This window comes from Lycium ferocissimum, chromosome 1 (assembly GCF_029784015.1).
Source record: "Lycium ferocissimum isolate CSIRO_LF1 chromosome 1, AGI_CSIRO_Lferr_CH_V1, whole genome shotgun sequence".
Classification (NCBI taxonomy): Eukaryota; Viridiplantae; Streptophyta; class Magnoliopsida; order Solanales; family Solanaceae; genus Lycium; species Lycium ferocissimum.
This window is the reverse complement of record NC_081342.1, coordinates 57,804,668-57,819,911: the sequence shown is the minus strand read 5'-3', so window position 1 is coordinate 57,819,911 and position 15,244 is coordinate 57,804,668. Positions and strand designations below refer to the sequence as shown.

The 15,244-nt window shown below is 39.7% G+C and overlaps 1 protein-coding gene across 1 annotated transcript; it reads right to left on the bottom strand.

The window, feature by feature from the left end:
* Positions 1-11,043: 11,043 nt before the first annotated feature.
* Positions 11,044-11,669, bottom strand: LOC132065614 (uncharacterized). Its single transcript, XM_059459086.1, has 2 exons — positions 11,451-11,669; positions 11,044-11,307 (listed from the first exon to the last, which is right to left on the bottom strand). The coding sequence occupies exons 1-2, from the start codon at positions 11,667-11,669 to the stop codon at positions 11,044-11,046; spliced, it is 483 nt and encodes a 160-aa protein (XP_059315069.1).
* Between the last annotated feature and the right edge of the window lie 3,575 nt (positions 11,670-15,244).

Here is a 15,244-nt window from a genome sequence, read left to right as displayed (position 1 = left end):
ATATGAATAACAGCTTCAGCTAGTGCAAAACATAATTACCAGTAAAACAATCGGTAACTCCCTCGTTGCCATTTTCACAGTGATCATCAGCAGCGGGAGAGTTTTCCATATGAACGTTGCTCTGTTTACTACAATAAGGAGTACATGCTTAAAATTTATTAAGTCCTTGTGAATCCTCTTTCAGATGAGAGTACATGAGATATTCCTCTAGAGGTCCCAGAAGAAGTTGTGCTACCACCAAAAGAGATGAGAAGTGCAAGAGGCCAAAAAAGGCAAGATGAAAACTGTCTTCAGAGATATAATAAGAGACGAAGATTTCATGTGGAGCATGTGAGAAAGAAGGCACAGTAGGAAATTGTGCATGAATATCCCAAAGATAATTTCAAACTTTAAAATTAGATTCAGTAGCAGAATTCCAGTTGTGTTGGTGATTCAGTTCTATTTTAATTGTGTCGCTGATTTGAAGTGTGATAAGACATATTTTTGATCTAAATGCATAATAAAGTATTGTTTATGGTTTCGAAATATGTTTATTTTTGTGAGCTAATTGTGCAAATGTGATCATATAGTATTTAATGCTGCACTTGAAATACACACACACACATATTCATTTATGGCATTTCAAATGTATTTCTATAGAAATATCTATTTATCTTCTATATACCCACATATATTAAAAGCACGAATAATTTTTGCTAAATGTTGAACGACGAAAATATTCTCATAATGTTGATCGACTTTTATACCCTTTATATCTAAATTATATTTTCAACATTAATGTCCAAAAACGTAAAATTAATGTTAAATAGTTTGGTACGTAGGGAGATAAATTAAATGGAGTCCACGTAAGATTGAGACTATTCGGTCACACATTTAAGTTATATTTAAAACTTAAATTTCAAAATTTAAGTTTTGAATTTATTAACTAAAAACCTGTTCAGAAAAGACACCTCTTCCAAATAGTCTCCTTTCTTCTCTATATATTTGTTATCCCTGAAAGTGGCGTAACATTCTGCAAAGAACATTTTTGGCTTTGAGAAATCCTGAAGAAACTTGTCTGTATCCCCTAAATAATATACATGCAATATTTCTTTAAGGATAGTGATTTGTTCACGCCTCAAAGTTTTCTATTCACTTCTTTTTTTAACAATCTTAAAAAAATAATTGCTATGGAAAAAAATACTTTCTGCTGTTGACAATTCAAAGGAGTTCATCAAACTTGACAGCTTTGATGGAACAAATTTTACTCGCTGGAAAGATAAGGTGATTTTTCTTCTTACTGCTCTGAAAATCTACTACATTCTTGATTCAGAATTAACTGCAATTCCCGAACCCACTCCACAAGACTCCGATGAAGTCAAGGCAAAAAGGAAGAAACGTGAAGAAGATGAATTGCTATACCGTGGACATATCCTGAATACTCTGACAGATCGTGTCTATGATCTGTATCATAGCATGAAGTCTCCAAGGGAAATATCGGTTGCTTTGCAGAATACATACCAGAATGAAAAAAGAGGTACTGATAAATTCTTGGCTCTGCAATAATTTGAATTTAAACTGATTGATGCCAAGCCTATTATGGATCAGATTAATGAACTTCAAGTGTTGGTTTCAAAACTAAAAGATCTTGAAATTAAGATTCCTGATGCACTTCAGATAGGTGCAATTCTTTCGAAGTTACCTTCTTCCTGGAATGATTAAAGAAAGAAAATGTTGCATATAAATTTACTATTGAACAATTTCAAACTCACATTCAAATTGAAAGTGAGACTAGTGCTCGTGATTCTTCTATTCAAGCATCAAGTTTCATTGTTAATTTTGTTAGTCAGAATACTTCTGATAATGCAAATAAAAATTTGAAAGTTTCCAAGAAGTTTAATAAAAAGAGAAAAAAATTGCACTGTCATCATTGCGGGAAGAAAGGCCATAAGATTCGAGATTGCAGGTATTAAGAGAATTTTGGAGAAGACTGTGAGCGTGAATAGGAAAGATTGGTCGCTGAAGCTCGATGATGCCCTGTGGGCATACAGAACAACCTACAAAACTCCAATTGGTACATTACCCTTTAAGCTCGTCTTTGGTAAGGCATGTCATCTACCAGTGGAGCTTGAGCATAGAGCATATTGGGCGATAAAGAAGCTGAATTTAGACATGGTTCAAGCTAGAGAGGAGACTGTTGCAGCTACACGAGTTGGAGGAATTTCGCTATCATGCTTACGAGAACCCGAAAATGTACAAGGAGCGAACTAAGAGAATTCACGAAAAGCGCATCCAACCTCGCGACTTTGAGCCTGGGCAGTTAGTCTTTTTGTATAACTCGAGGCTAAAGATTTTCGGAGAGAAGTTGAAAAGCAAGTGGTCTGGTCCGTTTGAAGTTGTTCGGGTAACCGCACATGGGGCGGTTGAGCTGAAACCGCTGAATGCAGAGCGAACATTCTTGGTAAATAGGCAGAGGGTCAAGCACTATTTTGGAGAGGTCATCAATCCAAAGAAGACCTTGGCGGATTTAGAGGAGGCTTGAAAAAACCCTACGTCGTGCCGCGACGTTAAATCAAGCGCTTCTTGGGATGCAACTGGTGTTTGTAAAAGTAGCATAAAGAAAAAGAACAAAAAAAATGAAAAAAAAAGAGAAAAATACAAAAAGAGTCTTGCCACGACCTTAACTAAGGCGCTGGTTGGGAGGCAACCCAAGGTTTTTATGCATATAGGTCACGTTTGTTCATGTTGCAGGACTAGGGAAGGAGGAGGACCACAAAACACGCAAAAAAAAGTTAAAATTCGTACAGGTTTGATGTATGAGCTGGACCCGCGACGCGGGGCCAACACTTGAAAATAAATATTCTGCAGCTATTTTTTCAGCGTTGCACCCGTGAACCGGGTGTAACGCCAACTCTGATATTTTTAAAAATATTCTACAGCTTTTTTTCCGCGTTGCACCCGCGACGCGGGTGTAACGCCAACTCTGATATTTTTTTTTCACAAAAATAAATATTCCGCGTTGGACCCGCAACGCGGATGAGGCGGATCAAAATTTACTTTTTTAAGTTAAAAGGGCAGATTCGCTCCCCCCCCCCCCCCCCCCCCCCCCCCCCATTCCCATTCCCTCTCAAAATTCCCATTCCCTCTCAAACTCACAATACCTCTCCCTCTCCCCTCCCCTCTCAAAAAATTCGAATCCCTCTTCTCCTTTTCCCCAAAATCCATGGAAACCCACATACAACTTCAAGAACTTGTTATTTCATCTCATAACATCAAGAGGTAAGCATAATCTTTTCCTTTTTTATTTGTTCTTGAAGATTGAAGTTGTGAAACTAGGGTTATTGGGTTTGGGCAAAATTGGGGCGAGGATTGGTAGTGCTTGTTTGCTATTGATGTCTAGGGCTAGAAGATGACTCCCATTGTACAAGGGAGGGTTTTTAAACCCACCATTGTTTCTTAAAATTCAAGGGATGATTTTACGCCCGCAAGGTGTTCGTAAAAATGTTCGAATGAATTTTTATATGGAATTGTGAAGTCTTGAGTAGCAATATGACATTAAATAGTGTACGAACCCTTGGACATTGATTGTGCGTCAGTAATTGTGAATTGGGTTGAGAAAAAACCATGAACCACCAACGCAAAGTCCTAAAACATGAAACTTGTTTAGCTTCTTGATTTTTGTTTTTTTAATTCTAGTCCAACTTAGTTAACTGCTGTGTTTTTCCTCTTTTGTATGTAGTTTGAAGTAAGTGTGGGGTCGGTTCAACCCCAACTCAGGTGTTAATCATGAAAAGGCCCAGAAGAACACAAAAAGAAAAAAAAATCACAAAGTTGGGCCACACAACTCTAAACTTGAAAACATGGGAAAGACTTAAGTGTGGGGTCGTTTCACGACTCCGTTTTTTTTAAAAATTGTATTCATTGTTTGGTATTGTGTTGTTTTGCAGGCAAAATGGTTAACACCAAAGGTAAGGGAAAATCGGCCGCCACTTCCAGCTCCCAAGGCACAAAACGGGGGAGAGCCAACCCCCTTCCCCCCAAAGCTAAAAAGACAGTCAAATCGCTATCGGGGGGTAAGCAACCAACCGTCCCTATCCCTCGTGCTCCATCATCTAGACGCAGGCCAGATGTCCGTGCATCCGGGGAGGATTGGTATGACACATTCAACCCCACAGCGGGGTACATCCATGAGCGTGCCATCAATAGCACCCTATTGTAGCGCCACTTCAGAAATGTGTACAATCAGCTTGTAGACATGAGGTAGGTGTCCATCTTTGAGACACCGGGGCCAGTTAACATCGATCTTGTCCTCGAGTTCTACGCCAATATCACGTTCACTCAACATGGAAAATGGGAGCCGACTATCTATTGCAGGGGAGAGGATATACCCATCTCACCATCCCTCTTATGCGCACACTTGGGAATCCCTGATTATCCTACCGAACAGCTATTGGACTTCATTCACCCACCTGATTAAAGGCCATTCGGGAAACCTTATGTGGTGTTGATTCCAAAGCCTCATGGGCCCGTTATGCCGAAAAATATCGTAAGCAAAAGTACATGAAGATGAGTAATTTTAATCAGGAGGCGCGGGTATAGTTGCGTTTGTTGAATTACCGATCCGGCCATCGAGCACTATTCCGAGGTGAAAAGAGGTCCGTATCAGATACTTCCTTGCGATGGGATAGCTCATTAACATAGGGTATTTGATGATGGAGGGACGGATGGTTGGTTGACACACACCCCGCCGAAAGTTGAGTTTCGACAACATTCTCACGGCTTACTTGATAAACTTGAATGACAGATTAGCACAGCCGTCTGATAGACTGTTACCATCTCATGAGGATGCCCTTGATATTTCAAATGTCAAGGCACCAGAGTTGAGCAAGAAGTAGCATTGTTGCCGGGGAGTGACGACGAATCCACTGTTGTTGGCCTAACTTTACGTAGGACGACGTGGTTGCCGAGTACTTCGATGTCGATCTGTCCAGTGTGTTTGTTATGGTCCCGTACACCCCATACTCCCGAGCTCTTGTGGGAGAAGAGGCCACGTTAGCTGCCGATGAGGATGTGAACTCGGCGGACTTGATTGAGGATGTGAACTCGGCGGACTTGATTGAGGCCGATATAGCCACTGGTGAGGAGGTAGCGTACCAGATGAGGGAAAAGAATGACGATGATGCTGTGATGGAAGCCGAGCCTGAGAATGGTGAGGCTGATGATTTTGATGAGGATGACTAGGCCCTAGTGGGCCCCAAGGAGTATCTCTCACCTTACTTTTGTTTTTATTTTTTCATATGCATCGAGGGCGGTGCACGAAAGTAAGTGTGGGGAGTACGTCTCGAGATAGAGAGATGCTTATGCCTTAGGATTTTTTTTTTAGGATTTAATTTTAGGTTAATCTTTCTTTTTAGTTAGGATTGCTTTAAAAAAAATTGTTTTTAAATTAGGCCCTCAGTAGTGGCATGAGTCATCCGTTAGGGTTTCTATTTTCTTTTTGTTTTTACTTCTTAGTCATAGAAAGGGCTTTTCCTGATGACGGGTGGATGAAAACCTACTTGAGGGAAAATTAGTCCTTAGGATAGGAGTATTTAAATGATAGGTGCACGGGTTAGGTGAAGTATTGGCATATGAGTGATCTTAATTTTTTTTGTGGAAGCATGCCTTGAAATTGTATCATTTTTCTTGAAAGCACTTGCAAATTGTTTTGTGTTTGACTCGTTATGACCCACTTGGCATTGTTGATTCTTGTTGATGTTTCATTCGAGGGACAACCGAATCCCTCTTGCGTGGATTGTATGCCAAGTGTGTGTAAGGTTTTGCATTTGTATCCATGTTTGGTATTCACGTCTTGAACTTGTCTTGTGTGTTCGCGAAGCGAAATGAAGTTTGATTGAGCTTAGAAAATGATAGAGGCGCTTCTTTGATTAGTCACTAAAAACAAGCCTAAAATGTTTATCCTACCAACTTGTAAATAGCACCTTAGTTAAACCTTTTGAGCCTTTAGCCTTTTCTTTGATAGCAGTTAATTAGTCTTTGCCCCTTCGTTCTATAAAACTCGAGTTTTGATCCAAATACTCTATGAGCACTTTAATCATTTACTTATATAATGGGAGTTAAGAGGGGAAGTGGTTGGTAATTGTAATCTAGGAAGACTATGGGAGCACCGAATGAAAAGAACTAATTCACTTGTTAGTTGGGAATTGAAGGAAAAAAAAAAACATGTAGCGAAAAAGTTTCCCTTCTAACTTGTGTGACTTTTAAAAAAGAGTGGTGCTTAATTAAAAAAAAAGGGTGACTTGGGAGAAATTTAAAGGTTGGTTGGTAGTGAATAAGGGCTAATGAATAAATGATGCAAGAATGATAGAAGTATGTGTATTAAAGTGCTTAGGGAGGTTAGTCACTATTATCCAAATAATTCCTACCCGTCCCTTAGCCTACATTACAATCCTCGAAGTCCTACTTGATTCTAGGTTCGTCCTACTTGTATTAGTGGAGTGATTACACTATGGGCAAGCCTATGGTACGTCATACGTTGCATGTGATATTCTTTGTGAGAGTAAGAGTAATTAGCGATGTTATGTCCATTGATTTAAACATATGTGATTCTTGAGAGATATGGATTACTTTCTTTTGGTAAGGGCACATAATTAGCAATAGAGCAGTGAAGTGCTAATTTCTTGACATAAAAATGTTTGCATGCTTTAAAGTGGTGTCGTTGGGTCAATTGGTTTTAAAAGGGAAGTGTTTTTCAGGAAAATGGTCATTGTTGCTAAAAATGAGGTTTTAAATCTTTGGCATGGCTTTCATAACTTGGCTCATTGTTTTGGTTTTGAAATCTTTCTTTTGAGATAGCCATACTAGCCAAATCCCGTTGCAAACCTGTTTGAATGAGTTAAGCTAGAAGTGTAGGTTGGTGTTGGTTTGTGATTGCTCGAGGGCGAGCAAAGTCTAAGTGGGAGGTGGTCATATTTGGCACAAATATCTATGTTTCGTGTCATTTTTTATCCTATTCTTATGACTCTTATCCCTTAATCTATGATGAAATTGTCGTATTTGAGCTTATGTGGCTATATTTCATGTGTCTAGGTACGATGAAGACAAACGATGGAAAACCGAGCAGTTTTAGTTGATTCTAGAGGTGATCTTGTGTGCACGAGTGAACGAGAGGAGCTTGCGACACTTAGGAGAATTTCTGGAAAAATTGAGAGCAAATGTACCAGCCCCGCCTCGCGGATACAATGCGAGGTGACACTCAGGTGTTACGACCGCATCACTAGCTCAGTACAATTAAGGTTCCAGAATCACTGAAGACCCCGCGACGCGAGGCCAATGCAGGAATGCCCAATTTTGTCCGATTTTAAGTAGGATTAGGACCCTTTTATTTGGTTAACAACCCTAAACTATAAATAGATGTTTTGTTCGTTATTAATGACATGCTGGGATTATTCCAAGACTTGTAAGCCGTCATATTACTTTCTCTTTAGATTTTATTTTATTTTCATCTTTACAACCCTAGATTATTCATGAATTATGGTTGTTCTTTGAGAATCATGAGTAGCTAAACTCTAAAATTCTAGGATTGTGGCGAAAGACATGATAGTTGGTTTGGCGACACCTTTTATCAATTAAATTTTCAGATTTTGGGTTACTTATTTATTCCTTATCTTAATTGTTTGATTATCTAGCCAATAGTTGAGCACTATCTGTGGCGTATGAATTGAACCAGGGATAGGGAATTTGCATGCGTAATAAGAATAAATAGGGCTTGATCGATATAATCATTTTGCTAATGAGGATAGGAATATATCCTTTAGCCTTCTTTAGTTGAATACGGAGAAGTAAATACGTTCTTATTAGCTCTGGCGACCATAGGGATATAGGCGTTATAGTAGCATCTACAGGCTTGTGAGCAACTCGGAAGATACTCATAAAGTTATAATTAACCCGTCAACTAGTAACCCAAGAAATAAGATAGGTAGAATTGTCAGAAGATCAACTGGATTGTCGAAAGCCATAACCCTGGAACTTTCTCTCATCTGATAAATCTTACAGTCTTTGTCAAAATACTCTCAGTCACAAAAACACCCATCACAAATTGTTTACTTTTCAGTTTTAGTTTAGTTACAACAAAGACCTTGGTTTTCACTTTCTTGAATAGTTTTATTCGAATTTGAATTAGTTTAACAGTAGAATCTAAGTCTCTGTGGGATCGATATCTGGACTTAAAAGTCTATATTACTTGTACGATCGCGTATACTTGTGTGTGCATTTGGGAGCAACAAGTCTATACCTCCACTTGACCACTCATCTGAGGATGATAAGCAGTCGTTATCTTGTGTTTCACCCTATACTTGAGCAACAATTTATTAAAGAGCCGATTGCAAAAGTGCGTACCTTGATCGTTGATGATGGCTCGAGGGGTCCCAAACCTTGTAAAAATGTTCTTCTTCAGAAATCTTGCCACCACACTAGCATTATTAGTGGGAAGTGCAATGGCCTCCACCTACTTCGAGACATAGTCTATAACAATTAATATGTACTTATTCCCCTTGGACGGTATGAAGGGTCCCATGAAGTCAATACCCCACACATCAAATAGTTCAATCTCTAAGATGCCGTTCAAAGGCATTTCATGACACTTGGAGACATTTTCGGTTCTCTGGCAGTTATCGCAGGCTCTCAAAAATTCATGAGCATCTTTGAACAAAGTGGGCTAATAGAACCCGAACTGAAGTACCTTCACAGCTGTTATGTCACCCGCGTGATGACCACCATAGGATGACGCGTGACATTTCTCAAGAATTGTGGGGACCTCTTCCTCTGGGATACATCTTCTAGTCAGCTGATCTGTGCCAATCCTGTATAGATAGGGCTCATCTCATACATAGAAACGGCTATTATGTAAAATCCGCTTCTTCTTCTCGTGATTAGCGCCAGGAGGTAAATCACACTTACTATAAAGTTCAGCATACCATGGCACCTTAGCTGATTTAAGAGCAAAAAGTTGTTCATCAGGAAAAAGTTTCCTTAATCACCACTGCTTCATCTACATGTTCCCGATCATCCAATCTCGATAAGTGATCTGCTACTTGATTTTCTGTGCCCTTCCGGTCAAGAATCTTAATGTCAAACTCTTGCAGCAGCAACACCCAATGAATAAGCCTCAGCTTTGCATCCTTCTTCACAAACAAATAACGAACTGCAGTGTGATCAGTGTATACAATCACCTTCGTGCCCACAAGATATGATCGGAATTTGTATAAAGGCATAGACAACCGCCAATAACTCCTTCTCTGTGACAGTATAGTTCATCTGGGCTGCATCAAGTGTCTTGTTGGCATAGTAAATAGGATGAAAAATCTTGTCCCTTTTCTGACCAAGGACAACTCCCACAGGAAAATCACTTGTATCACACATCAAAATAAACGGCAGAGACCAATCCGGTGCGATGATAATAGGAGTAGACACTAACCTCTGTTTCAACTCATTAAAAGCCGTGAGACAGGCTTCATTAAACACATACTTCACACCTTTCTCTAAAAGCTTGCACATTGGCTTGCATAGAAGCACCATGCCCAAGAAAACTGTGCACTCACTGAAACGGGTGGTGGCAATTTTTCAATTGCTTCAATCTTCGCCTGGCCAACTTCTATTCCCTTGCTTGATATCTTGTGCCCAAGAACGATGCCCTCTCGAATCATGAATTGGCATTTTTCCCAGTTAAGTACCAAGTTCGTTTTTTCACAACGAGCTAACAAGGCATCAAGATGGTTCAAGCAGTCATCAAAAGAATCTCCAAAAACAGAGAAGTCATCCATAAATACCTCCACATAGTTTTTCACCATATCGGTGAAAATAGCCATCATGCATCGCTGGAAAGTACCTATAGCATTGCACAAACCGAAAGGCATCCTCCGGAATGCAAACGTACCATATGGACAGGTGAATATGGTCTTCTCTTGATCCTCAGGTGCAATCATGATCTAGTTGTAGCCCGAATAGCCATCCAGAAAGCAATAATAATCGTGCCCAGCCAATCTATCGAGCATCTGATCCATGAAGGGCAAGGGAAAGTGATCTTTTCTGGTGGCTTTGTTCAACTTGCGATAGTTAATACATATCCTCCAACCGAATACTCGTTGAGGCACCAATTCATTATTCTCGTTCTCTACCACGACATGCCCCTTTCTTCGGGACACATTGTACAGACTTACCCATTCTTTGTCGAGAGATGGGATAAAAAATGCAACTGTCAAGCCACTTGATTACCTCTTTCTTCACTACCTGCTTCATAATCGAGTTCAGTCATCTTTGGCACTCAACACTAGGCTTGCTTTCTTCCTCCAATAATATTTTGTGCATGCAAAATGAACTACTAATACCTTGAATATCAGCTATCGACCACCCAAGGGCTCGGATTCGATCTCTTAGCACTCGTAACACACGTTCAACCTGCACATTACTCAAGTAGCAGAGGATTATAGGCAATATGTCTCCACTACCCAAGAAAGCATAGCGAAGATGAGGAGGTAATGGCTTCAACTCAAGAACTGGGGCCTCTTCAATAGATGGTTTCGGCTTCTTTCATGACTCTGGTCTGGCTAGCTCTTCAAATGGTGTGTTTGCTCGTAAATAAGCACATAAAGTGTCAAGGATGCTAAGACACTCCTCGACTTCTGCATCAATCATCAAGTCTTCCCCATACACCAAAGCTGTCTCTAAAGGATCTCGCGAAGCTAGAAAATGATCTAACTCTGTATTTGTGAGCTTGGGCTCCACCACGGTAATCATCTTCAACTCCTCATAATGGGCTGCAATCTTGGTAGCTTTAAACACATCAAAAGTCGCCTCTTGTCCATCAACTGTCATGGATATCTTCCTATCTCTCATTCAGATCACACCATCATCAGTAGCCAAGAATCGTCTCCCTATGATGAGAGGAACACTCTTATCTGTCTCATAATCATATATCATAAAATCAACCGGCAGAATAAACAGGCCTACCTTCACAAGAACATCCTCAATAATACCATCAGGATAAGCAAGAGATCGATTAGCTAGCTACAACGTAATAGTCGTTGACCTAGGCTCACCCAAGCCTAACGTTTGGAACACAGAAGTGGGCATCAGATTAATACTAGCACCCAAGTCATACAATGCTAGCCCAACTTCCATGTTGCCAATAGTAATTGAAATTGTGAAGCTGTCCGGATCTTTCAACTTTGGAGAAATTTTACTCCTCACTCTAGAACTGCACTCCTCAGTAAGTGCAACAGTCTCAAACTCTGTCCAACGCCTTTTGTTCGCAACCACATCTTTAATACACTTAGCATATTTTGAAATTCTTGCAAAAGCTCCACCAAAGGTATGTTGATGTGTACCTGTTTTAAGAGTTCAAGAAATTTCTTGCAAGCAGAATCCGCTTTCTATTTCTGAAGTCGCTGTGGAAAGGGAGGGGGTGGTCAAACCACTTCCTCTACGTGTTGCTCTGCGACTGTCTGCTTTGGCTCAGCTCGCTTAACAAGGATGAGTTCTGCTTCTGCTATATTCTTCTTTTTTGGAGGCACTTCTTCAAGTTCTCTGCCATTCCTCGAGGTGATTGCCTTGAAATCCTTTGGATTCTTCTCAATATCACTAGGAAGAGCACCCGGTGGTCTGACATTCTGCATAAGAGCCATCTGCCCCATCTGACGCTCAAGCTCGTGAATAGATTTCTACATCTCACTCTACACTTTCTGATTCTGTTGCTACGTTACTTGTGTTTGAGTTATGAGCTACTTCATCATCTCTTCCAAATTGCTAGCTGGCTAAACCTGAGGTTGCTGATAATTGTTCGGATTGTGGAAGTCCTGCTTCCCGAATGTAGTGTTGTAATTATTTCCATAATAGTTTCTCCGATTTCCAATACCACAAAGGTTGCCCCACAAAATAGACGGACTCTCGGGATTCAATGGGCAATTGCTATAATCATGAGGCTCACCACAACTTACACACGCCGCTCGCCGAATATGTTGGACCGTCGGATCTCGCCGAGCTTCGAGGGAACACCCTCAACATCACATTAGTAAGAGTACTTATATCAGCCCGAATAGCTGCAACATCATCAACTTGAAGAACCCCAGTAGCTTTCGGTGGTAACCCCCGACTAGTTTTGTGATACTTATGATGCCCTTCGGATATCATCTCAAGGAGAGCTTCCATCTCTTCATATGTTTTGTTTAAGAGCTGCCCTTAAGCTGAAGCATTCAAGAAGGCCCTTGATTCATGGTTAAGTCCTTCTACAAAATAGTTTACAATGATCTCCTCTGGCTGCATGTGATGTGGGCAAGCTCGCAAATAACCCTTATACCTTTCCCAAGCGTATGGCAGAGATTTAGAATCTCTCTGAGTGAAGTTAGCAATTCTTCCTCACAGCTCCTTTGTTTTCTTGGGTGAGAAAAACTGTAGATGAACTTATTCGATAATACCTCCCAAGAAGTGATAGAACCTGCAGGCAGATTTGTCAACCATTCCCTCGCTTCACCAATCAATTAGAACGAAAATAAAGACAACTTCACATAATCATCAGGAACATCTCTCTATTGGAGATTCTAGCTCAACTCCACGAACTGCATCAAGTGCTTATGCGGGTCTTTACTAGACTTACCCATATACTTGCACGTATGCTGCACCAGTCCGCACTGTTCCTTCTTTCAGGTCAAAATTTCCAGTAATGTCAGGCCTAACGATAGCCTTAGCAATAGTTGCTAGACTAGGTCTAGCATAACTGGACAAAAGAATCTGTTGTTCTTGTGCCCTCGTAGCCGCTCTTGCACCCTGTTCATCCCCGTTTCTGTTTCTATCCCTTTCTGCCTGTTCAAGAGCAATTCTTGTTGCTTCGTCAGCCATTTTTCTCTGTCTGTGAGAAGTCTTTCGATTTCGAGATCAAGATCAACTAACAGTTTTTCTGAACTCCTAGTGCTTGGCATAAACAACAGAAACCTGAAGTAACACAAGTAGAACAACGAAAAAAAAGTAAAAACTTGAATAGAAAAAAATAAACTCAAATTAGAAAGACAAGAATTTTTCTAAGTCCCCGACAACGGTGCCAAAAACTTGTTGCTCCCAAATGCACACGCAAGTATATGCGGTTTTACAAGTAATATTGACTTTTAAGTCCAGATATCGATCCCACAGAGACTTAGATTCTACTGTTAAACTAACTCAAATTCGAATAAAACTATTCAAGAAAGTGAAAACCAAGGTGTTTGTTGTAACTAAACTAAAACTGAAAAGTAAACAATTTGTGATGGATGTTTTTGTGACTGAGAGTATTTTGACAAAGACTGTAAGATTTATTAGATGAGAGAAAGTTCCAGGGTCATGGCTTTCGACAATCCAGTTGGTCTTCTGACAATTCTACCTATCTTATTTCCTGGGTTACTAGTTGATGGGTTAATTATAACTTTATGAGTATCTTTCGAGTTGCTCACAAGCCTGTAGATGCTACTATAATGCCTGTTTTCCTATGGTCACCAGAGGTAACAAGAATGCATTTACTTCTCCGTATTCAACTAAGCAAGGCTAAAGGGTATATTCCTATCCTCATTAGTGAAATGATTATATCGAACAAGCCCTATTTATTCTTATTACGCATGCAAATTCCCTATCCCTAGTTCAATTCAGACGCCACAGATAGTGTTCAACTATTGGCTAGATAATCAAACAATTAAGATCAAGAATAAATAAACAACCCAAAATAAGAAAATTTAATTGATAGAAAGTGTCGCCAAACCAACTATCATGTCTTTCGCCACAACCCTAGAATTTTGGAGTTTAGCTACTCATGATTCTCAATGAACAAACTTAATTCATGAATAATCTAGGGTTGTAAAGATGAAAATAAAATAAAATCTAAAGAGAAGGTAATATGACGGCTTACAAGTCTTGGAATAATCCCAAAGACGTCATTAATAACCAACAAAACATCTATTTATAGTTTAGGGTTGTTAACCAAATAAAAGGGTCCTAATCTTACTTAAAATCGGACAAAATTGGGCACTCCCGCGTTGGCCACGCATCGCGGGTCCAATGCGGGGTCTTCAGTGATTCTGGAACCTCAATTGTACTGAGCCCATGACGTGGGCGTAACACCTGAGTGTCACCTCACATTGCATCCGCGACGCGGGACTGGCACATTTGCTCTCAATTCTTCCAGAAACTCTCCTAAAATGTCGCAAGCTCCTCTCGTTCACTCGTGCACGCAAGATCACCTTCAGAATTAACCAAAACTGCTCGATTTTCCATCGTTTGTCTTCATCGTACCTAGACACGTGAAATATAGCGATATAAGCTCAAATACGACGATTTCGTCATAGATTAAGTGATAAAAGTCATAAGAATAGGATGTAAAATGACACGAAACATAGATATTTGTGCCAAATATCAAGGTATAAGAAAGCAGGAATAAATTTTAATAATGGAAATTCTGAGAAAGCAAACATGGTGGAAAGTCTGTCCAAGGACTGGTTGCCATGATCTCTGCATTACTAAGCGAAACGGTCATAGAATTAAACATGGCTTCTGCATCCACTAACAGTCAAGACTAGTGGCTAAATTCGGCTGTAACCATTCATGTCTATTTTGACAAGAAATAGTTCAAGACCTATGCAGAAGCAAAAGAGCCTGAGAAAGTTTTGATGGGCAACTATGTCACCGCAGATGTTTTAGGAAAAGGAACTGTTGAAATAAATTTCACTTCGGGACAAAAGTTAACGTTGCTGAATATGTATCATGTTCCTGAAATGAGGAAGAATTTGATGTCTAAGAAAGGTTTCAAAATTGTAATAGAATCTGATCATGTAATAGTGTCTAAGAGTGGTTTATTCGTAGGAAAGGGGTACCATTCTGATGGCATATTTAAATTAAGTGTTGATGCAATAAAGAATGCTTCTATTTATATTGTTGAGTCTGATTCTCTTTTATGGCATGCTAGATTAGGGCATTTAAATTTTGGTCCCTTAAATTATATGTCCAAAAATGGTTATATTGCTTGCAATAATAAACATGTCGAAAAATGTGAAATATGTATACAAGCAAAAATGACCAAGAAGCCTTTCCGAAAAGTTGATAGAGTTACTAAATTACTAGATTTAGTACACTCTGATATATGTGAATTAAATGGAGAATTAACTAGAGGTAGTAAAAGATATTTTATTACCTTTATAGATGATTTTTCTCGATTCACTTTTGTTTATTTACTTAGGACAAAAGATGAAGCCCG